Source organism: Panthera onca, chromosome D4 (assembly GCF_046562875.1).
Source record: "Panthera onca isolate mPanOnc1 chromosome D4, mPanOnc1 haplotype 2, whole genome shotgun sequence".
Lineage (NCBI taxonomy): Eukaryota > Metazoa > Chordata > Mammalia > Carnivora > Felidae > Panthera > Panthera onca.
The window spans coordinates 61717991-61739934 of record NC_138351.1 but is presented as its reverse complement, the minus strand read 5'-3'; the positions used below and the strand labels follow the sequence as shown (position 1 = coordinate 61739934).

The following is a 21944-nucleotide window of genomic DNA, read 5'->3' as shown; positions in this document are numbered from 1 at the left end:
CCGCCTCGCTGACAACTTGCTGGCATTAGCATTTGCTGCAGGTGCAGCTACCAGCAGTCAAGAAATCATAATTAAAAACCATTCTTGGACAGAAAGTGGAGTTTTAGTCCTAGCAGCTAGAACTCTGAGAACTTGGGGGTTGCAACCATTGGAGGGTCAGCCTGGCCACACACACCCCCATGTTTGGATCTGGGGAGACGCCAAGGGCCTGCCCTGAGGGGAAGTATGGCTCGGACCCACCCCTTGCCGCATTCACACGAGTGCAGCTTAGATCTTTCTGTGTTAGAGTTTCTTGTGACATTTCATTTGAAATAGGATTGCCACTGTTTTATGAAAGTTTGAAGACCACTGTTCTGACGCCTTTTGCCAAATTCTAAAATATCTTTTCACATCTTTCCCTCTTGAAGATGAACTGACTGGAATCCTTAAGAAATTATCACTTGAGAAGTATCAGCCCATTTTTGAGGAGCAAGAGGTAAGGATGTTATTTTTGAATGTCCATCTAAATCTTACCATAAAAGAAAATGGTCTCACACATGTGGGTGTTCATCCTGCAAGCCTAATTGATCTCTCTCCCTGAGACGGCAGGCGGAATTTGTGTTCAGCACACTTAGTGCAGTTCACCGCGGTGAGATCCCGGGACCTTATGGCTTGTTCTGTTGGAACAGAATTTTGTGATCTCGAGCACCGCTCTTGCTAGTGAAGTTTGTGTCTGTCCTGCACGCACTTCTGTCGAAGGTGATTGACCGGCTTTCAGGTTTAAAGAGGGTCATAAGCAAATCCTAATGAGTCTATGCTAAGTGTCTGCACGTAGGCTCTGTGTTAATCTGAGTGCTTAAAAGCACTCACAATCACATTTTTTTTTACAAAAAAAAAATACTGTTCTGCAGTTTGGCCGTTTCTCAAAATGTTAAACATAGAATTACCATGTGACCCAGCAATCCCACTCCTGGGTATATGCCCAAGAGAACTGAAACATATGTCCACACAGAGACTCGCACACGAATGCTCACAGCCACGGTATTCCTCATAGCCACCAAGTGGCAAACAACTCAGATGTCCATCAGCTGGTGAATGGCCAGATTTGTTAGTGCTATACAATGGAATATAATTCGGCCATAAAAAGGAGGGAGACACTGACACACTACAAAATGAAGGAACCTCGAACACATGATGCCGAGGAGAAGCCAGTCACAAAAGGCCACATATGGTATGATTCCATTTATAAGAAGTGTCCAGAATAGGCAACTCTGTAGAGACAGAGAGTAATTAGTGGTTGCCAGGGAGTGGGGGAGCACAGAACGGCGGGGGGGGGGGGGGGGGGGGAGTGACTGCTTATCTGGGGGTGGGTTTCTCTTTGCAGGTGATGAAAATGTTCTAAAATTGAGTGTGGGGATGGTTGCACAGCTCTGAATATATTAAAAATCATTGGATCATACACTTCATTTTCTTAATTAAAAAATTTTGTGATTTGCACATAGTTGACACCCAATGTTCCATTAGTTCTAGGTGTACACCGTAGTGTTTGGCAAGTTTATATTTTATGCTGTGTTCACCACCAGGGTAGCTACCATCTGTCCCATCACGTCGCTAGTACAGTAACATTGACTATATTCCCTATGGGTTGTATACTTTAAATGGGTGGATTGTACAATAAGTGAATTATATCTCAATAAGTTGTTTAAAAAAAAAAAAACTTATGTTTTGGCCAAATAAAACTCCTCTGCAGGCCCACTAGCCACCAGGGTATCACCATTGGTTTAGAATATTCTGCCTGGTTGAGTACATGACAGCTGTCATAATTACAGTAGCAATCACAACAACCACTCAGTGTCCCTGACAGGCTTGCAATGCTATTGAGGAGTTTGTACTTGGTTTTAAGAAGCAGACAGAGTGCAGTGGCTTCCTTCCTCCATTTGCTTTTCTGCCATATCCAGTGTGTCCTCCCTGCGACTTTGGCATTTTAAACTTCAGTAGTGACTTTCTCTCATCGCCAAGAAGTCTTTCCTGTGTGCTGATGGCTGCCTGCTTTTGTTTCATCCGTTCCATACCCTCCTGGAGTATACAGAGAACACGTCTCCAGGGCCATGTCTGTTTCACAAGGCAACGGTAGTTCTGAGTTCTTGGCTTCCTCCCAGTTTTGGAGCTGGCATGTCTGGGGCATACCTGTCACTCACCATCCTCCGGTTCTTGCAGTTGTCCCTTGTAGGGAACTGAGGTATGTTCCAGATGAAATGGGAGGCTTTCAGAGTTTTAAAGGGAAGGCGGAAAGCGGACCATGCAGATTTGCTGTGGTCTTAACCCACCCATCTGAAAGTCTCCACGGTCTCTGGGGTTGGGAATGTGCAGAGTCCTGAGACAGCACTGTTGGAAGGGGTGCTGGGAGCCAGTGGCCAGAGGGTTTCTGTGTGTGTGAGGTACTGTGAGGCTAGCTGAGCCAGTGCCCTTGTTAGGAGCCAGCTCAGCAGTCCCCCCGCCCCTGTGCTTAGCCCCTCTCTGGACAACATACGAGCTAGGTAGCACTGTGTGAGATTTGCTGTCTATCCACCCGGAGACCCCATGCTCCCTTGAAGGCTTTGATGGGACTCAGGTTTTAACACCCTTGATTGCCCCTGCCCTCACCTCCTCACCCATCCCCACAGCTGCGGGGCACTTGTTAGTCCCTTAAGAAATTCTTTGAAGAACCTGGCATACAGATAGAAATTTTCCCTCACTTCCAAGGCTGGTAAAAATTTCTCTCTATTATTATATGCTTTTAGTCCGTGTTGAGAATTTGGAAGAGGAATGAAGTTAATACATTTTCTCATCTTGTGATTTTGAAACTGAAGACAGACTAGTAATTTTCATCTCTCTACTTATATTAGGATGGATTTGGCTGCGTATATTGGAAAATCCCCAAATAATAGTATCTTAAACAAAATGGAAGGTTTTTTTTTCCCCACAAAAAGTTTTGAAGTGAGTCATCTAAGCTCCTTCTAGCTTCCCTGCTCCACCATCACTAGGGTGTGTGGCCCTCATCCTCAAAGTCCAGTATGGTTGCTAGAGCTCCGGCCATTACATCCACATTCTAGGCACCAGGATGCAAGGAGATGGAAGCAAAAAGACACATGCTCTCCTTTTTTAGAGAGACTTCCTCAAAGTACCATAAACCTTCTTATATCTCATTAGCCAGAAGTTTGTCAATTGACATACTCATATGCAAGGGAAACTCAGAAATACAGTAGTTTAGCTTCATGGAAATGTGCCTAGCTGACAACTAGGATTCTATTACTAAAAAAAAAAGTAGGGCATGAATATTGAAAGGACACAGATGTTTCTGCCGCATCCTGCTAACCCTTCAGAAGTGTTCACATGAGGAGAATTCAGTCTCTGGCTTCTCCAACTAAAATGAGCTGTGAGGATTTGGCAACCCCCAGGGTTGACAGAGGTCAGAGACTGAGAAGATCAGTGCAGATGGGGATGCAGTAGAATATTGATCCATGTGGTCATTCAGTCAGCAGATGCTACTCAGGTCGCTGTCCCCTACCAGTCCTTCTGCCAGTGCCTGACCCTGGGATAGGGAGAAACAGCCAGAGCACTCTGGGAGCCCAAGGAAGGGGCCTATAGAGTGAGGGCCAGAGAAGACCTCAGCTGAGCATAAACTGCGCTTTGAGGGAGGGGAGTGGGGCTAGAAGGGCACCTGGGAAAAGGGAGCAGACATGTGCAGAGAACCAGCAGCACTTTGGCCTGGCCAGGGCCTGACTGAGGCTGGCGCCTCTGGAGCAGAGAGGGCCTGGCCAGCATGGACGTGACCCTCTGAACCACAGTCTGGAGGCAGACGAGGGCCAGCAAGATCTCTGGCCTGTGGCGTGGATGGTGGCCCAGGGTCGGTAGGGGAGTTAGGGGCAGACTCACAGGGAGGGAGACTCCAGTTAGAAGGCCGGGATGGGGAGGCCCCGGGCAAGAGGGCAGAGAGGTGCTGAGGAGCTGGCTGTGGGGACGGGCTGGGGGTGGGTGTGTGGGGAGAGGGGCGTGTCTGGCACTGCCAGGGGCAGGCAGTTTCTGTCAGAACCATGCCATCCGTTCTGTGAGGCCCTCCATCCCGTGTGAGCTGTCATGTCCCAGAGAGACACAGGGAAACGGATAATGCCTGTACCTCAGAGAGCTTGGGGCTCGTAAGGGAGCAGACCCTTCTCCACCAGCTCACACCTGGTTCAGGGTTTGTTTTTATCCAGGAAAGTAAAATGATGGTTAAAATAGAGAAGGAAAGATAGGAGAAATTTCTCAAAAAAAATTGTGTTATTTCTACATACATCAAATGTCTTGAAGAAAAATTTTAAAAATCTTGTTCAGTATCTAAGGGGGAACATAAAACAAAGCCTGCTTTTAAAGTGAATGGCTAACGTGGCGGGGGTGGGGGCTGGCACCTGGGTGGCTCTGTCAGTTAAGTGGCTGACTTCAGGTCATGAGATCAAGGTTTGGGAGTTTGAGCCCCGTGTCGGGCTCTATGCTGATAGCTCAGAGCCTAGAGCCTGCTTTGGATTCTGTCTCCCTATCTTTCTTCCCCTCCCCCACTCACACTCTGTCTCTCTCTCTCTTTCTCTCTCTCAAAAATAAATAAACATTAAAAAAAATAAAGTGAAGGAATAAGGATTTTCAAAAAGTTACAGAAGTTTTTTTTTTTAATTTGTTTTAATGTTTATTTATTTTTGAGAGAGAGAGAGACAAGAGCACAAGCGCGGGAGGAAAAGAAAGAGAGGGGGACACAATCCAAAACAGGCTCCAGGCTCTGAGCTGTCAGCACAGAGCCCGATACAGGGCTTGAACTCACAAGCCGTGAGATCATGACCTGAGCTGAAGTCGATGCTTAACCAGCTGAGCCACCCAGGCAACTTTACTTTGAATGGCACCAGTATAATATAACACAAAAGTATAGTATCTTTATAATTTATAAACGTAGTTTGCAAAGCTTTGCGTAAACTCCCTGTAGAACCTACAACCACCTGTAAGTGAGATGGTGAGAGAATTCGTACATTTCAGGTGGGAAACGGAGGTGAGGTACCTGCCCAGGGCCCCCAGGCAGTAGGTGGGACTTGAGGCTCTGTTTGTCTGTGTGTGCTTCCTCACCCTGGCACAGGCTGGAGATGAGACTGTGGGTGGCCAGAGCCCTTCCACCTCTCCCAGATGACTGCCATTTTGGGGTCTAATACTGGAGAGCCTGTACAGATGACAGAACCTGTTCATTCTTAGGGAGCATCAAGTGCTATTAACAAGGAGGCCGCTGCCCTTGGGAATCCCGGGAGGGAGCACTGGGACGGTGGCTGCAGCATCGTAGGGTGACATGAGCCCGTGGAGAAGAGCAAGGACTCTTGGGGCCCACTGCCTGGGTTCAAATCTTGGCTTTCACTGACTCATCACGTGACTTTGGGAACTGAATTTCTCCATGCCTCAGTTTCCCTGCTCCCAAATGGGGAATAGTAGTATACTCACCCCACCTGACAGTGAGACTCCAGGACAGATCTGGGGTGTGTAGGGCTGTCCTCCACCCTGTGTGTGTGAGGGTGGGTGTGCTTGCTTCTTCCAAGCCACATCTGACCTTAGAAGGACAGACTGCAACATATCCATTGTATAGCAGGGAGGCCCATTAATTTTTCGCCTGGAGCTGAGGCCCAAGCAGGAATTTTAGGATTTCACCATTAGAAGCCAAGGGTCGTATGGCTTTGAGTGGCCCTTGTTCTGAGCCCTCCTCCGCTTCAGTTCTCCATGGCCCTTCTTCCCTTTATCGCTTCTGCTTGTTTATTTTCTCTGTCTTTCCACAGTCTGCATCTCCCTTGTCTTCTGGGGGGAAACGTGGTGAGTACCGCCATGTGTGCACCTTTTCTGTGCAGCTCCCAATGTCATCAGAAGTGCAGCAACATTGGAGCCAACTTTCTAACAGCGGATTTGGATTTGCACCACTCTGGCCACCCACGTCACTGTCTCGGAACTCTCCTTCCTTGTTAAATGGTCACGGTCTTTCCAAAATGCACCTGTCCTGAAATTCCCAGCCCTAGAGCTGAGGAGAGTTAGTCCTTCATAATACTTTCAACTAAACTTTCATCATAAAGTCAGGAATTGGAAGTAGTAAATCATCATTAACTCACTACTAATAAACACTAATAGTCCATAATCAAGATATTTCTGTTGTGGTTGGAAAAAAGAGGTGTGGCGTCAAGCAGATGGTAGCAAATCCCCCTTCTCTCTTTCCAGGTGGATATGGAAGCATTCCTCACGCTTACCGACGGCGACTTGAAGGAACTGGGTATTAAGACAGATGGGTCCAGGCAGCAGATTTTGGCAGCAATTTCTGAACTGAATGCAGGCAAGGTATTGTTCTCAATCTTTTTTTCCAGTGGAGAGCTTCACTACCTAGGATCCCAGGCCCTCAGTGTTCCCAAGGATGTTTATGATCTGATTTCATCTCCTCTGGAACATCTGGCAGAGGATGGCCCCCTGTGCATGCTTCTCATGACCGAGCACTCACTACCTCCCTGTTGCTCTTCCTGTCCCTTCCCATAGATTCAGCTAAAATATTCCCTGCAGTAATTTCAACCCACATGGCTGGGTATTGCCCTCCAGTGTACAATGGAAACGGAGCCCTTGTTTAATAGGGGCCCTGGAGTCAGGCCCACCTGGGTGTGAACCCACTCCTCCCCTTACTTGCCGTATTACGTAGAAGTCACCTCTCTGAGTCTTGCTTTCCTCATCTGTTGAGATGGCCAGGGACACTGGGGCTGTTGCCAGCGCCCCTGGTACACACAGACCCGTCAATCACTGTTGTTGCTGGCATCCTGCATTTTTGTCTAATGTTAAATTTCTGTCTCATCAGCTTTAAACTAAAGATGAACCGTGCTCCCCACCCCCCCAAAGGCATACATGTGAAAACAATTAAAAACCACGTGAGAAGTGGGTCACCACTCACTTTGCAGACCTTAGTAGGACAGTTGCTGTTGGGCTATTCAAGCTCCCTTGAGCTTTGCTTTTTTCTCTAACGCAGGATGGACTTTTCTGTCTCACTCCAACAGTGTGTACGACTTGCTTACCTGTTGCTTTGTCACGCTTTGCCTGACGGTCCCCCTCTTGTAAGACAGTCATGCCGTGTCTGGGGTTTTGCCATTACAGATAGCACCATAATGGATGTCTCTGCCTTGCTCCTTTTTCTTCTGTTGTTTTGTTCCTCAGGCTGTGTTCCACAGTACGAGGTTATGTCAGAGAGCGTGACCGGTCTCATGGTTCTTTGTGTGTTTTGCCGGGTGTGCACGCAAATATTGAACAGACTTAGAGCACCAACAGCAAATAAATATTCATGTACCACTTTGTCATTCACAAGACACTTCACGTACATTTCCCCAGTAAATCTGAGGAGGCCGTGTCCTCACACTTCCCTTGTCCGGCTGGCTGCTGGCTGGCTGGCGAGGGAGCGGAGCCCCAGGGAGGGAGGTGTGCCCAGGTGGAGAGGTGGGCGGGAAGGCGAGGCAGGACCTGCACCCCGGTCTTCTTCCTGTGTTCCCCCAGCACAGAGCTGCATGGGGGGTGGCTCCGGGCCTCCCTGCCGGGGTCGGGGGTGGTGGTTTTTATTGCTGCCGTCGTCGTGATTATTTTGCCTGTTCGTAGGCTGTGAGGGGGTCCTTCGGAGTGGTTCAGTTGGCAGTGCTTCCAGCGCTTGCATTTTCCTTTAGTCTTTATTGTCTGTTCTTCTTCTGCTCTTAGTAGCCTATTCCCAAACACTGCTCACCTGTAACGTGGGCCTGGGCCGCCTCCCTTTAAGACGGGGAAGTTGAGGCTCAGAGACGGACAGTGAGCCCTGGCCCCCAGCCAGCACTGCTTCTGCTCCACTGTAGATGAAGGGGGGAGGGGGTGAGGCAGGCATGGGGGCTGCAGGAGGTAGGCCAGTCCGGGCTGGTAGGAAGGGCACACCCGGGTTGCTCATGGGGCACCGATCAACCGGAGCAAGCACCAGAGTCTTTGGAGCATTAATTTCGTCCTGAAAAATAACCCTCGCCTCTCCGCCGTGTCCCAGGCACTCTGTGGGTGTTGAGCACTGAGCACACTTTGCGCCCAGCCCTGCTCTGAGCCTGTCACATCTAGTCATACATTTCACTTCACGGAAGCCACTGAGGCCAGTTCCGGTTCATAGATGAAGGAACTGAGGCACAGAGCAGTTAAGGAACTTGCCTAAAATCACATAATTGGTAAGTGGCAGAGCCAGAACTGGAACCCAGAGTTTGTGTGCTGACTACTCTGCTGCTCTGACTCAGTGCTCATTAAGGAGAGCTCCGGACTTCAAGCGGGGGCTGGAAAGGCAAGGTCCTGGAAGACATTCCCAAGGGAGTGGCAGGAGGGCTGGGATCTGAAGAAAGATGGGAACCATGGGGTAGAGGGCTAAAAGAGTGCAGACCAGGAGGAGGGACACACATGTGCAAAGACCCTGTGGTGAGAGGGTGTGTGGTGCATCTCAAGAACTAAAAAAGTGTGGAAGCTGAGAGCAAGAAGTCTGGTGTGAGGGGAGGCCGAAGGGGACAGATAAGGCCCTCAGGGTGGCTGAGGGGGACCCAGTCAGGTAAGGGCAAGGGCTTTGGGGAGGAGGTAGGTGAGTGATGTGGATGTGGCTCAGGGGTTACAGGACCCTTCATGCTGTGGCCTCCAGGGGCCAGATGTGCGAGCCAAGGAGAGGAGGGTGGCGGGGCAAGCCAAGCCAGTCAAGCAAAGACAGGTAAGGTACTAGATGTAGGGCCAGTGAGGACCATGGAAGGTGTGGGGGGACAGGCCAGGAGCTGGATGCCGCCAGAGCCTGGCCCAGGGCGTGGTAGATAGTAGCTGCGAATGCTTCCAGAACCTCCCCTCTGCCCTTAGCAGCCATGGCCTTTGTGGTCTGGGATCCCAGATAAAAGGCAGACTGGGCTGGCTTGAAAATCTCAGGAAGCTTAACTGCTGCCATAGAGTGGAAGAGCTCAGGTCCACTCCACAGGAGAACATTTTTCTTAATATTCGTACAAACTGGGACCTTTTTTCTTTTTCTCTCAAATTCATTGCCCCCATACTCTATTTCTGTAACAGTCTGCATCCTGTACCAGACAAAGCCCAGTCTAGAGAAGCAAAAGGCAGGACAGCTGGTGGTGGTGGTCTTGGTTCGGGCTGCATGACAAAGGACCATGTCCTGGGTGGCTTGTGAACAACAGGAATTTATTTCTCACAGCATGGAGGCTGCCAGCGTGGTCGATATCTGTGAGAGTCCTCTTCCATATTGCAGACTGCTGACCTCTCATTGTGTCCTCACACGGCAGGGAACAGGGAAGCCAGCGCTGTCTTCTTATAGGGGCACTGATGCCATCATGGGAGCCCCACCCTCATGACCTCATCTAAACGCTATCACCTCCCAAAGGCCCCACCTCTTCATACATCACAACGGGGGTAGGGTTTCACCATATGAATTGGGGGGCGGGGGGACACATTCCTTCCATAAGAGTGATATTTGGGGGGCACCAGCTGATCAGCTCCCAACCAGGAGACCTGGGTGCTTCCAACCTGCCAGACTGAGGGTCTGCTGTGTCCCAGCCACGTTCTTCCCACGGGCAACGCCCACCCTCAAAGTCAGGTGATTCCGCACGGAAGCGGGTGCAGAGCAAGTTCTGAGCCACCAAACAAAGTCCTGTGGAAGTGAGCACCATGTATCACAGTGTGCCATAGAACAAAAACATGACTGGGACAATGCTAAATATTACCAAAACAGGTTTATCTTCTGTACTACGTGGGGGTTCCCATTGGAGCTATGTACTGCTTCTCCGCAGGCCAGACGTAGCTTTCTGGAGCCCTTTGGATGGCTTTCCGATGCCCTGGCCCTCAGCTGTTCTGGGCTGGACCTGCCTCACTCTGACTTCAGGGCCTCCTGCCTCTTTCTGGATTGCTGTAGGGCACCAACTCTCCCTTCAATGTTCATACTTTTTCTTTTGCAACCCAACCTCAGCCAGGAGAGTACCCACTAGTGGCTCAGATGCTCTATACACATTCGAGGACCCATGAGAGGACCCATGAGAGAATGGAGGCCCAGATTTCCTTGCCCCCTAGTGTTGTAATGTCTTAATGGCTGTGGTCCACAGCTTGCCAGGCACGAGGGTTGTGCACTCAATCTAGCGGTTTACCAGCAGCTTTTTATTTATTTTTATTATTGTTTTTTAACGTTTGTTTATTTTTGAGAGAGACAGGGTGCAAGTCAGGGAGGGGCAGAGAGAAGACACAGAATCTGAAGCAGGCTCTAGGCTCCGAGCTCTCAGCACAGAGCCTGATGTGGGGCTTGAATTCACGGACCATGAGATCATGACCTGAGCCAAAGTTGGACATTTAACCGACTGAGCCACCCAGGGACCCCACCAGCAGCTTAAAAACAGAATAGGGTGGAAAATATCAACATTCTTTGCAGGTAGGAGGGTAAATTTGTTTCAGTTGTATATATTTGCCCATAACAAGGTTGTGATGTAAAATGTATTTCTTGCACAATCAAAAATAGTTTGAACATTTTAGCTTAAGATTTTTTTTTTTTAACAAATATAAGCTAAAAAAACCTAACTTGGCCATAAAAACCTAACTTGGCCATAAAAATATCAGCAAAGCAGTATGGATCCTCAGTCTTACAAGTCATAGATCTGGGTGAACCTTCCTCCTCCAGTATTCAAGTTGTGATAATGTACTTGAGACTGCTTATTAGTTTGAAATGGTTTATATGTTGGAGAAGGTCAATCAGAAATCTCACCTGCATTTCACCTTTGGTTGGTCTTAAGCCTTGCTTCTCTGTATTGCCATTTTTTTGTGATCATCAAAGCAGTCCACATTCATTTTGCTAAATTTGCACAGTGCCAAAAAGGTGAAAAGACTTTTTAAAGAAGTCACGATCCAACCACCCAGAGGCCAATGCTTTTCACATTTGGGACGATCACTGCAGTGTTTTGTGCCAAATGTTTTTCTTTCCGTGGCTGAGATAAATTTGGATCTATAATTTTACATCCTACTTTCTTCGTTTAACATTAAGTATATGCAGTTACCCATGTCATTAAAAATTCTTTTTAATATGATAAATTTGTATGGATATACTAAAATTACTTTATCTTGAATCCCTACTTGTTGGATATGTAGCTCTCCAAACTTTCTATTAATAGTGAGTGCTGCAGTGGGCAACTTTGTGTATAAGGCTTTCTAATTATCTCCTCAGAATAGATGTCTAAAAGTGGAATTTTGAAGTCAAAGAGTTTAAATCAAGGTATATGGCACTTCTTCCTGAATTACTTTCCAGAAAGAGCCAGTGAACATCCCCATCAGCTGTGGCAGTGTGGTTCCAGCATCAGTGAATCCCTGCCAGTATTGAGTGCTGTCAGTTTGTTTTTAAATTTTTATTAATTTGAGAGGCCAAAAAGTGTGCCTTGTTTTAATTTGTATTTCTTTAACTACTAGATAGACTGAACACTTTTTTTCTACTCTTAATGGCCATTCGCTTTTTCCCTTTTAAGAATTATCAGGCAGGTCCTTTGAAGCTCAGGGGTTTTTAAGGGGCAATTATTATCATCATCTTCAATCAGCAGTGGATACAGGGAACAATTATGGTTTTCATCATCTATGGCTCCCTCCTAAGTAGGAGGCAGAGTGCTGGAACCCTGTCTCTCCCTGACCTCGTTTCTCAGGCAATTAAGGCTAAGGTAGTGTTTAATAATGACATTGCTGTCATCCCTCCTGTTTATTTTTTAGCCCTCTGCAGTTTGCACAGTGTCACCCCGTTCATTATCTCGGGTTGAGCCTCATCACAGCCTCAACATGTCCTACTGTCCCCATTTTATAGATAGGACACCCGACAGCAAGGGGCCCTGCCTGGGATGCCGCCACTAGGGAGCGGTAGAATGGGGACTCAACTGTCCTCAGACTGCCACATCTGGTGCTCTGTCCTCTACCCTGCTGCCTTCAGGTTTGTGTTGTTGGGCTCCTGGGGGTGGGGGGTGGGAGGCATTTTTCTAGGTGATTTAACTTACTTGGAAGGATTGGCATGCTAGGAGGTCTTACTGCCCCCTCAGGTGTCCAGGAAGGCCTCAACAGTGGTAGAGGTTCTTGCTCTGGGGTCTGGAGAGTCCACGAAAAGAAAAAGTTTGAAGTTGAGCTCATTCGGTAGACTTTTTTTTTTTTTCTTTGTACTCTTAGCAGAAAACAGTCTACCAGAGATTATTCATTTTTAATTTCCTTTACATTTTGATCACCACATTTGTTGGTTTTAAAAATGTGTGTTTGGGAGAGCACCTGGGTGGCTCCGCCGTTTAAGTGTCCGATTTCAGCTCAGGTCATGATCTCACGGTTTGTGGGTTCAAGCCCTGCATCAGCTCAGAGCCTGGAGCCTGCTTCAGATTCTGTGTCTCCTTCTCTCTCTGCCCCTCCCAACTTGCGCTCTATCTCTCTCTCTCAAAAATAAATAAACATTAAAAAAACTTCTTAAAAAATGTGTGTTTAGGGGGCACCTGGGTGGCTCAGTTGGTTAAACACCTAACTCTTGATCTCAGCTCAGGTCTTGATTCCAGGGTCATGAGTTCAAGCTCCACCTGGTACGAAGCCTACTTAAAAATGTGTGTGTGTGTGTGTGTGTGTGTGTGTACACGCGTGTGTATGCGTGCATGCACACACGCACTGAGTCCACACTGCTATTCTCTGACAATAAGACCTGTCAGTCTCCTGCTGCCCACACAGAGTCCGCTGTCGCCAGCAACCATTTGAGTACCATTGCTATCCCATTTTACAGATAAGGAAACTAAGGCCCAGAGAGATTAAGTGTCTTTTTCAGGGTCACCCAGCTAGTAAATGGGAGGAATGGGATTTGAACCCAGGCTGTTTGGTTCCAGTCCCTGCTCTTAACTTCTATGTATCATTGCCTCTCAGCCAGGTATTTGGTGAAGATGTTCTCTGGGCTCAAAGAAACATCTACATCCTCCCTTTTTCACATCTCAAAACATGTGTGTTAAGGGGTGGGGATGTGGGGGAATGTTGCATGGATAGAGTGAGAAGTGAATCACTGTGGAGAGGAATCTGACAGCTTTTGGGCAGGGGGGAGTGAGGCAGTTGAAACTCTCTGTAGCAGAAAGAAGTTCAGCTCCCACTCAATCCCCTGGAACTCTGAGGGCTAGAAAGACACCCAGTGAGTCAGGGGAGGAAACTTCCCTTGCAGGCCATGTGACCCAGGACAAGTCAGTCCAGCTCCTGGGCTCTGCATCCTGTCCTTGCCTGGGGGATTGGACCCCTGTGTTTCGAGGGCCCTCTCTAGCCTTGCGTGTTGTGATTATGGGTGCTAGGGGACATTCTGACTCAGTGTGTTTTTATTAAACTGAGTACTCTCTTAATCAGATAATTTATTTCCCCATGACACCCATAGGTTTCTAAAGTATTAGTTGAGGATTAACAACACCATGTCAATTGAACTAATAGTTCAAAGATTTAATAAGACTTTGTGTCTGTTTTCAATTTCCTCTACAGGGACGCGAGAGACAGATTTTACAGGAAACCATTCACAACTTCCACTCTTCCTTTGAGAGCAGCGCCAGCAACACCAGGGCCCCTGGAAACAATCCCTGTACATGATCCTCCCTCCTGTGGTCACCATCGTGAGCTTTCTGAATTCCAGTACTGCCCTCACACAGCCAGTGCTCCAGCCACCGTCAGCTCTTTCCCTATTCCCTGAAACAGGCCACACTTTGTCACACCACCATGCCTTTGTTCACTCTGCCCAGAACACCTGTCTTCCCTTCCCTGCTGTAGTAGTTGGTGATGCTTGTTGCTGTAACAAACTCAAACATGGTAGACTTAACCTCACATGAAGTCTGGAACGGCTGCTTGTGCTTGGCAGGTGACTTCACACTGTGATTTGGGGACCCATCTCATTTCATCTTGCAGCCCTGCCATCCCCAGGGACCTCAGCATCTTTTCTTCTGGTTGGCAAAAAGGGGAAAGGGACAGTGGAGAAGGCACAGCCATTCTTAACTACTTTCCTCTTAATTGCCCTTGTTCCATCTGTTCCTTCTCACATTCCATTGGCCTCCAGTAGTCATGTGGCATCATCTGAGTGTGAAGGATGCTGGGAAATGTAGTCTTTGTTTAGGTGATGGCTCCCCAGCAGCAACTCTAAACTTAGCTGGGGCAGCATGTGTTTTGGAGAATGCTTAGCCTTCCCTGACACATCTTTCCGGAAAACTTCTAACTTGTTCTTTGTGATCCAAGTCGCCTGTACAGTGAAGCCTTTCTTGACTCTCTTACATAGAACTAACTTTTCAGCCCCTGGGGTCCTTTACTGCGTGTCTGAAACTCTGTTCTAATGCTTGGCTGCACCCACTGCATACAACATACAACAGGTGTTCAGGATGTGTATGTTGAATGCATTTTTCTTTGTTGCAAGGGCAACCTTTTCTATAGGAAACAAGAGTAAGCCTGCTGCGTGATCCTGGATCCCTTCTTTGTGGCCTAAGTGCCGTCACCTGCAAGATCAGGGCTTGGGCAGGATGATGCTGTAAGTCTATGCTGTTCACCCGTATCACTGTAGGGCTTTCTACACTTCAGGTGGGAGCAGAAGACCCTAATAGATTACACTGTGGAAGGACTTTGGTGCTCACATTTTCTAGACAAAGAGCTAAGCATTTGGAATTTCTCGTATACCCTGTTAATACTATGTTCCTCAGAAGGGAATTAGTTCTTGTAATTTTCTGCCATGTCATAGTACCTCAGCAGCACCCCGACTTCTAAAATCCGGTAGCTTTTGGAAGTGTTTTCAAGTGAATAATTTGTTTGGCCAGTGCTTGCTACATTTCTTTTACGTGCTGAGTGAGGGGGATACAGAGATGAGCTAGAGCCAGTCCCACCCTTGGGGACCTCGAGAGGCAGGAGAGGATGTGAACAGATGATCCCAACCTCGAGAGGCAGTATGACAGAGTAGGAAGAGTTTGTACTCTGGACTCGGGCTCAGAGTTCACATCCAGTCCTTCGGCTGGCCAGCTGTGTGGCCGGGACAAGTCACATAGCCTCTTGCCCAGAGCTTAGAGCCAGCGTGCAGAAAGCAATTGGTCTGCACGAAGTAGACAGCAGCCTTCACAGTTTTGGTCTTTGCCACAAGCTCTGCCAGGCCACATGTCCTCGGGAGGTGCAGTCTTTCCTATGCCAAAGGCCTGGTCCCCTCCACTGGCTTCTTGAGAGGCAGTCGTGACCACATAGCCCAGAGCCACCTCATGCTCGCCCTCTGCCTGTTGGCCAGTACCTCCATCTTCTCATCCCTCCCACTGGCAGCTGCCAACATGCAACATGACTGAAGCGAAAAGGTTTCACTTTGCCTTTGCTGACAGGCATCTTTATAAATGTCCCTCAAATCCTGGCCTTTAATGAGAAATAGTCATAGAGCACCTACTATGTGTGGCAGCTTGACTGCAGTGTCATCCGTCCTCACCGTCATGCGGGAGAATCCTGCACATCTGAAAGAGTGCAGCTGCGTGCCAGCAACATAGCCCAGAGGAGGCAGAGCTGGCTTAGAACCGGATCTGGTGTGCTCTGGGCCCCTGCCTTTCCACTGACCTGCGTAGACTCCTGGAGCTGGGAGCATTGGGGATTCTCACTGTTGTAATGGTCTGATCTCTCCAGGGGTTATCAGTGGGCCTAGGGTTGTTTGCCCTTGAAATACGTGGCCCTGGAGTGACATGCCTTGAGGTTTTGTGTCTGCCTCTTGCTGCTGTCCTGTTTTTTTTCATAACCCCTATATTCGTGCAGCTTCCTGTCAGGTAGGTTTGAACATCCATCATATACAAGGGCTGTGCTGGAGGAGTCTGCTTTCCACAGTTCAGACTCCCATGATTTCATCTGATGACACCAGACAGAGCTGGGCTGATTCCCAATTTGCAGACGGGAAAACTGAGGCTCAGGACAAGTGTCTCTCTTGTCTTTCTCACTAGACTCAAGTGGTTCTAAGGCAGTTTGTGGAGAGGTCAGAGATTCCTGGCACCCATTCTGGGCCATGATCTCCCCCTTCCTGGTAGCCCCTCCCATCTCACATGTATTCCTAGGCTGCCTGCAAGGGTCTGTTCTCCTCCACAGTAAATGTTTCCTTTGCTCGATGACCTTCACCAGCATTCCCCAAAATGTATTCCTTGGAACACTAGTTCCATAGGATGTTAATGGGTTTTTCATAAAGAAAAATAAAGGGAGTGTATATGTGAAAGTAGGATGAGGCTCTGATCAAATAGGTTTGGCAGGCACTGGGTTAAAGCCCAGTTACTGGACCATCTTGCTGTAGGACATCTCAGAACCCTCGGCACGCCAGTGTGTGTGTTGGGCCTCTTATAAGGGGGTCAGGTAGTACGTAGTATTTCCCATACGTTTGATCACAGTGCTTCTTCATGGTGCTGTTGCAAGACAGACTCCTTGGACGCTGTCTGGGAAACCCTGCTTTAACTAGGACAGCAGTAGCCATGAGGACTCGCAGCCGCTGGGGTGGGGGGGGCGGGGCAAGGGGGCACTTGGACTTCAGCCGGGTCAGGGGTCTTCGCTGCTCATCCATCCCCAGCAGGTCTTGGCAGTAGGACATCAGGGTGGGGGAGTCCCTTGACTTTTAGGTGATTGGGACCTTGCTCAGAGGCCTCTCCACCTTGGGGGTCTCCTGCAGGGTAGAGGGCGTTGGTTCCCAGCCTGAGTGCGTGCAGTGTCCTGCCCGGTGGGTGCTGGGTGTCCATGCCACACCCCCACTGGCCAGGGCATCCTCCCACCTTTCTTCCTTTAGGGCCAGACCATTCCATGGAAGCCAGCTAGTTTTGCTAGGAGAATGTTTACTTTTTCATGCTTTTGTTCCCCAGACATTCACTGAGCATCCAGTCTGTGCCTGCCCTGCTTGTGTTTTGGATCCAGAGATGAAAATACACTCATTCCTGCCTTCAAGGAACCCACAGTGTTTTAGAGGAGACAGGCATGTAAATAAAACATTGTGGTGCCGTGTGAAGAGTCTTGTCATGAAAGCGTGTGCTAGGTCCATGGCACAGAGAATGTCATTTGTGATGGCTCAGGTTTGGCCCCCCAGGAGGGAGCTGACAGATGAGGAAGTGAAAGGGCACCCAGATTGAGGGACAGCCTGTGTGAACTTAGTCTGCATATAGCATTCGTGGGTTACATATTGCTGGAGAGAAGTTAGATACCTGTTTTTCTGATTTGGGTTGGGGTGTGTGTGTTTCTGTTTTTTATTTTTTTATTTTTTTTATTTGGGTTCTTTTCTTTGAAGTGCATAGAAGCAATCTGTCACCCTGGAAAGAGCACTGAATCTAGAGTCAGCCCTAGCACCGGGGTTTGGCTCAGCCACTTACTGAGTAACAGCGGGCTTGTTTCTTCTCCTTGAATCTCCGTTTCCCTTTTGGTTAGAAGGGGGTGGTGCTCCCCAAGGTGCTGAGGATCAGATGAAAGTGAGAAAGCCCTTTTCACAGCGTGTGGGGCTGTGCAGATCTGAGAGATCACTATGGCTGCACATTGAAATCAATCTCAGTCTCTCTGCCTCTCTCCTTTCTCCACCCCCACGACCCACTTGCCTGGATGTAGCCATGGGTGGGGAGAGGGGAGTAAGACCAGAGGAAGGGGCCTACAGCCAGAGGTAGCCCAGCTTAGATGGCTCTGCTGGCATCAGCCCAAGGCTGACAGTGGATCCCCACGCTCCAGCTGTGCCTGACTCTGGGTGTTTGTGTCTCTGGGATTCCCAGCAAGGTGGACAGAAAGAAGCAGGAAGGCTTTCCAGCCAAACTGCAGGAACTGATCCAGCAGACAAAGAGGAGGCAGGAAACCCTTCCAGTTTTCTCTTACCTTGGAACTGCCCAAGGACGCTACTGTGCAGGTCAGGATTGGACTGGGCAGCTCTTGACATCCACACTGACCTTTGCTACCAAGAATATCTCCTGAAGCCTCAGGACCCTTCTTGGGAAAATTTTGCAGCCCATACCGAAGGTGTTGTGAAGCATCATCTGTGCTCATCTGTCTTTGTCCATTTCAAGCAAGATAATCATGTCTTTTTAACTAATAGATCCTGTTCAGCATGTAAGGACACCCGATGTTTTCCCCGATAAAGCCAATACTAAATTCTGTAGGATAGGTCGGAAGATGAATTTCCTCCCTGGAAGATGGGGTAGGTGAGTCACTTCCTCTGGGTGGGTTCTCCTTAGATATTTCTGCAGGGCTTGCCAGGCTCCCTGCTGGCCTCAGGGGGCCTCTGCTCCTCTGTAACATGCAGCCTAAGAGGGGATTAGATCCTGCTTTAAATTTTAGTCCCTTGTCTAAGAGCCAATCTCTATAGATGGTGAGTCACCAACACTTGGGATAACAAGAGAAATAAACACAGAATCACTGGTAGTGGGATAGAGCAGAAGGCCCAGTTCATCTGTCTCCAGCTCCTTCTAGGGTGGAGACCACCTGGGGCTCCCTTCTCAGGGCCCTGCCCAGTGTGGTGAGCCAGTCCCACCAGGTCCCCAGCTCCTGTCAGAGCCACCTCCCCAGGGCTGATAGACACAGGGCATGGCCATCCTCTTCAGAGGGATCTTGTCCCCCCACCTCCAGGTGGCTGGGGTAGAATTTAGCCTTACCCTAAGTCTTCAGCAAGGCCACCGTATCCTTTGATAAGAGGCCAGGTTGCCATCTTGTTTCAGCCCTGTAGAGTGGGTTTACAGGTTCCTCACCATCAAATGTTACCTTTTTATTATTATTGTTATTTCCATGCAGGAACTTGATCCTTCAAAGGATTTTTGTTTGCCAAATGTGTATTAAATAACAGTGAATTTGTCTTCTCGCTTTGATTTTGCTCATCGAAGGCATAAATGCTGCTCAGATTTCTTCCAGTGATAACTATTAGAGCAGGCGCCTGTGGTGTGCGGGGTGCGTCTGTAAGCCGCCTCGCCTCCTTCACAACTGCCCATCAGGCAGCCTTCACATTCCCTTTCTACTGATTCAGTGACTGTGGCACACAGACATTTTTTCATCATGATAAGTGTACTCCTTAATCCCTATCACCTGTTTCAACCATCCCTCCACCCACCTCCCCTCTGGTAACCATCAGTTTGTTCCCCATGGCTAAGTGTTTCTTGATTTGTCTCTCTCTCTTTTTCTCCTTTGTTAATATCTGCACCCAGATATTAACCTCACCAAGGCCCCCCAGTTAACAAGGGACAGTGGGCTTCAATGCAGATCTCACCCCTCACTGTTAGAGGAGCCGCATTTTCTCCGGGCTGTGTTGCTGCCTTGCTGCCTTTCCACACAGAGAGAAACGTTACATTGGTATAAGCCCAGCCAACAGCAAAAATAAAACCTGTTAGTCTATATGGCTTGTTCACAATTTTTTTTGTGGGTGTGCTCATGAAATACTATAAATACCTTGGAGATTCTCTTTGTTTCTTCTAAGAATTCTTACAAGTCCAGGGACTGCCTCATCTCCACCTCCTTTGGTATCAGTATCTCATGTTGGCATGCTCAGCCCTGTAGAACATATAGGAAGCAGAAGGTGGTGTGGGTTCCAGTCCTGAAGTGGGTGGAGTGAGGCCAAGGTCTGTGAGGCCCCAGAGGATGGAGCAAAGATACTAGGGAGACCATGGGAGTAGAGCCAGCTTTCCCTGAGGAAGAGCATCCAGGAATCCAAGCTACCTGGGAGAGGGAGCTTCCTTCCCCCAAGGCTGGGCAAGCCCATACCAGGGCAGCTGGAGAGGGGAATTCAGACTTTGGATGAGGATGGGACCCAGCAATTGGTTCCCTAATGACCCAAAGGTGGAGATGAGGGGAGACAAGCGGGTATATAAGGCAGTGAGTTACCTGACACTAAATATATGCATTTTATAGGGTTGACCTCGATGCAAGTCCCTCCTTCTTGGGGAGAAGGGGTGGTGGTGATGGTAGTTTTAGTTTTACTGATGTGTGAATCCAAAAGTCTGAGAAAAATCATTTTAGGTCATTTTTGCAGTCCCTTCCTGCCCTCTGATTCTATGAAAATCTACAAAAAGGGGAGTGTCTCATCAATAAATTAAATCTAGAATTACCATGTAACACAGCAATTCCACTCCCAACTAGAGACCCCAAAGAATTGAAAATAGGTATTCAAAAAAAAAAAAAAACCCAAAAACGTGTATGCAAATATTCAGAGCACTATTCACAATAATCAGAAGGTGGAAACAATCCAGATGGCCATCAAGAGATGAAGGGGTAAACAAAATGTGTAGCCACACAATGGAGTATCATTCAGCCATAAAGAGGAATGAAATACACCTGCAGTGACACAGACAAACCTTGAAAACATTACACCAGGTGAAAGAAACCAGACACAAGAGACTACATATTCTGTGATTCCATTAGTATGAAGTGTCCAGAATAGGCAAATACGTAGAGATGACCGGAGTTTGGGGGGGCCGAGGAAATGTGGAGTAACTGCTTAATGGGTAGGGGCTTTCCTTTGGGGGTGATGAAAAAGTTCTGGAACTAAATGATATGGTTGTAAATTGTGGATGTATTTAATGCCACTAAATTGGGTACTTTAAAATAGAGTGGTTAAGTTTTGTATCTATTTTATCATAATTTTTAATAAAAAAAAAGGAGAAAGAAGAGGGGAGCTCATCACCTGGCTGGTTTTCCATCCCTCTCCTATCAGTCTGCTCATCTCCACCTTGTCATCAGTGTGAAAGGTCCGTGACCACCCTGGGGTCTTCGACACTCCCATGCGCACAGGTACACCCAGTTTTCTGTCCCGTTCATCAGAGGGTAGAGATGGGTGGAGGGTCTCAGGTCAGTGTCTCCAGAGCCTATTACAGAAAACCCTCATGAATGAGGCGGAACCACCCCTGTCCCTCATCCTGGCTCTAGGGAAGTAAGCCCCTTTGGAAGGCGGGGACCTTCTCCAGGCGCCAGGTCACCTCATGTGCTCCAGGCTGCTTGCCCCTTCTCCGGCTCTCATTTCTTTTCCCCAAGGGTCTCAGAGCTTCTCTGCTTCACTTGCTCACAGCTCTTTCAGTTGAATAATTGTCTCTACTTTCCTCACAATCAGAAACACTCCCTTTGAGTCGCAGATGGGTGTTTTCAGAAGCCCTTCTGCGTTGGCATGGACACCCACTGGATGAAGGACTTCTTCAGCTGTTGAGTTGATGCCTCCGAGGGACCCAGGCCCGTGAGCTCCCACTTATCCCACTGCAGCACCCACCAACCCTGCGCCCCAACCTCCCCCTGCCCAGTCCCACATGTCCCTGCCCTGCCACCAGGGGTCCTCCCAAGACAGCCCCTAAACCACACGCCACAGGCTAATCTCCACTCAGAGTCTGCTCCCAGACTGCGAGCAGGGACTTTATAAATGGGGGAGGCCTTGTGTGCGTGGAGGGGAACCTCAGCCACGAAGAAGGATGTCAGCACCGTCACTGCCGCTTCTGTAGGTTGGCTTCATCTGTGAGGTGACCTCAGGGCAAACTGATTTTAGTAACTTCTCACAAGGGACAGTGATTAAGAACCTGAGTCAGAATCCTCTGAGAGAATGCCCCCCAGGGCAGCTGGGGCCACAGGCTGGGGTGGGGGATGGGGGGGGGTAGTGTGGGTGGTGGGAGTCTTAGGTAAGCAAAGCTCTGTTTCCTCCTTGTTGGAAGGAGAGCTGACACGCTCCCTCGGCAGACACTGATGGAACACCGTCACAGGCACCGGGGATGCACTGAGGGGGGCAAAGCAAAGTCGCCGCCTTCGTGGAGTTTATGATCCACGAGGGGTGATAAAAATCCTGGCTCTCAGGGCAGTGTGAGGATTAACTGAGCTATTCCAAGTCAAGTGCTCAGCACAGTGCCTGGCACAGGTTGAGTGCTCAAGGGACAGCAGCCACTTGTAAGTGTTCATCTTTCTCTCTGTTCCTTGGGGGTCAGGGTGCAGGGAGCCTTGCAGCAGCCACAGTG

At 48.7% G+C, this 21944-nt stretch overlaps 1 protein-coding gene across 19 annotated transcripts in view; it reads left to right on the top strand.

The window, feature by feature from the left end:
* The window catches only part of ANKS6 (ankyrin repeat and sterile alpha motif domain containing 6), a 68587-nt gene that overhangs the window by 31399 nt on the left and 15244 nt on the right, over positions 1-21944 (top strand). For 9 of the 19 annotated variants that reach the window (XR_013551723.2, XR_013551719.2, XR_013551718.2 and 6 more), the window contains exons 13-15: positions 408-475; positions 6229-6345; positions 20614-21852. Coding sequence is in view for 2 of the 19 variants with exons in the window: in XM_060609202.3 (XP_060465185.3) it covers positions 408-475; positions 6229-6345; positions 13513-13617 (290 nt within the window). In the remaining 17 variants the exon portion in view is untranslated. Of the gene's footprint in view, positions 1-407; positions 476-1937; positions 2219-5798; positions 5836-6228; positions 6346-13512; positions 18038-20613; positions 21853-21944 lie in introns of those variants that run through there. The other 10 variants (XM_060609202.3, XM_060609201.3, XR_013551724.2 and 7 more) reach the window with 9 other exon arrangements.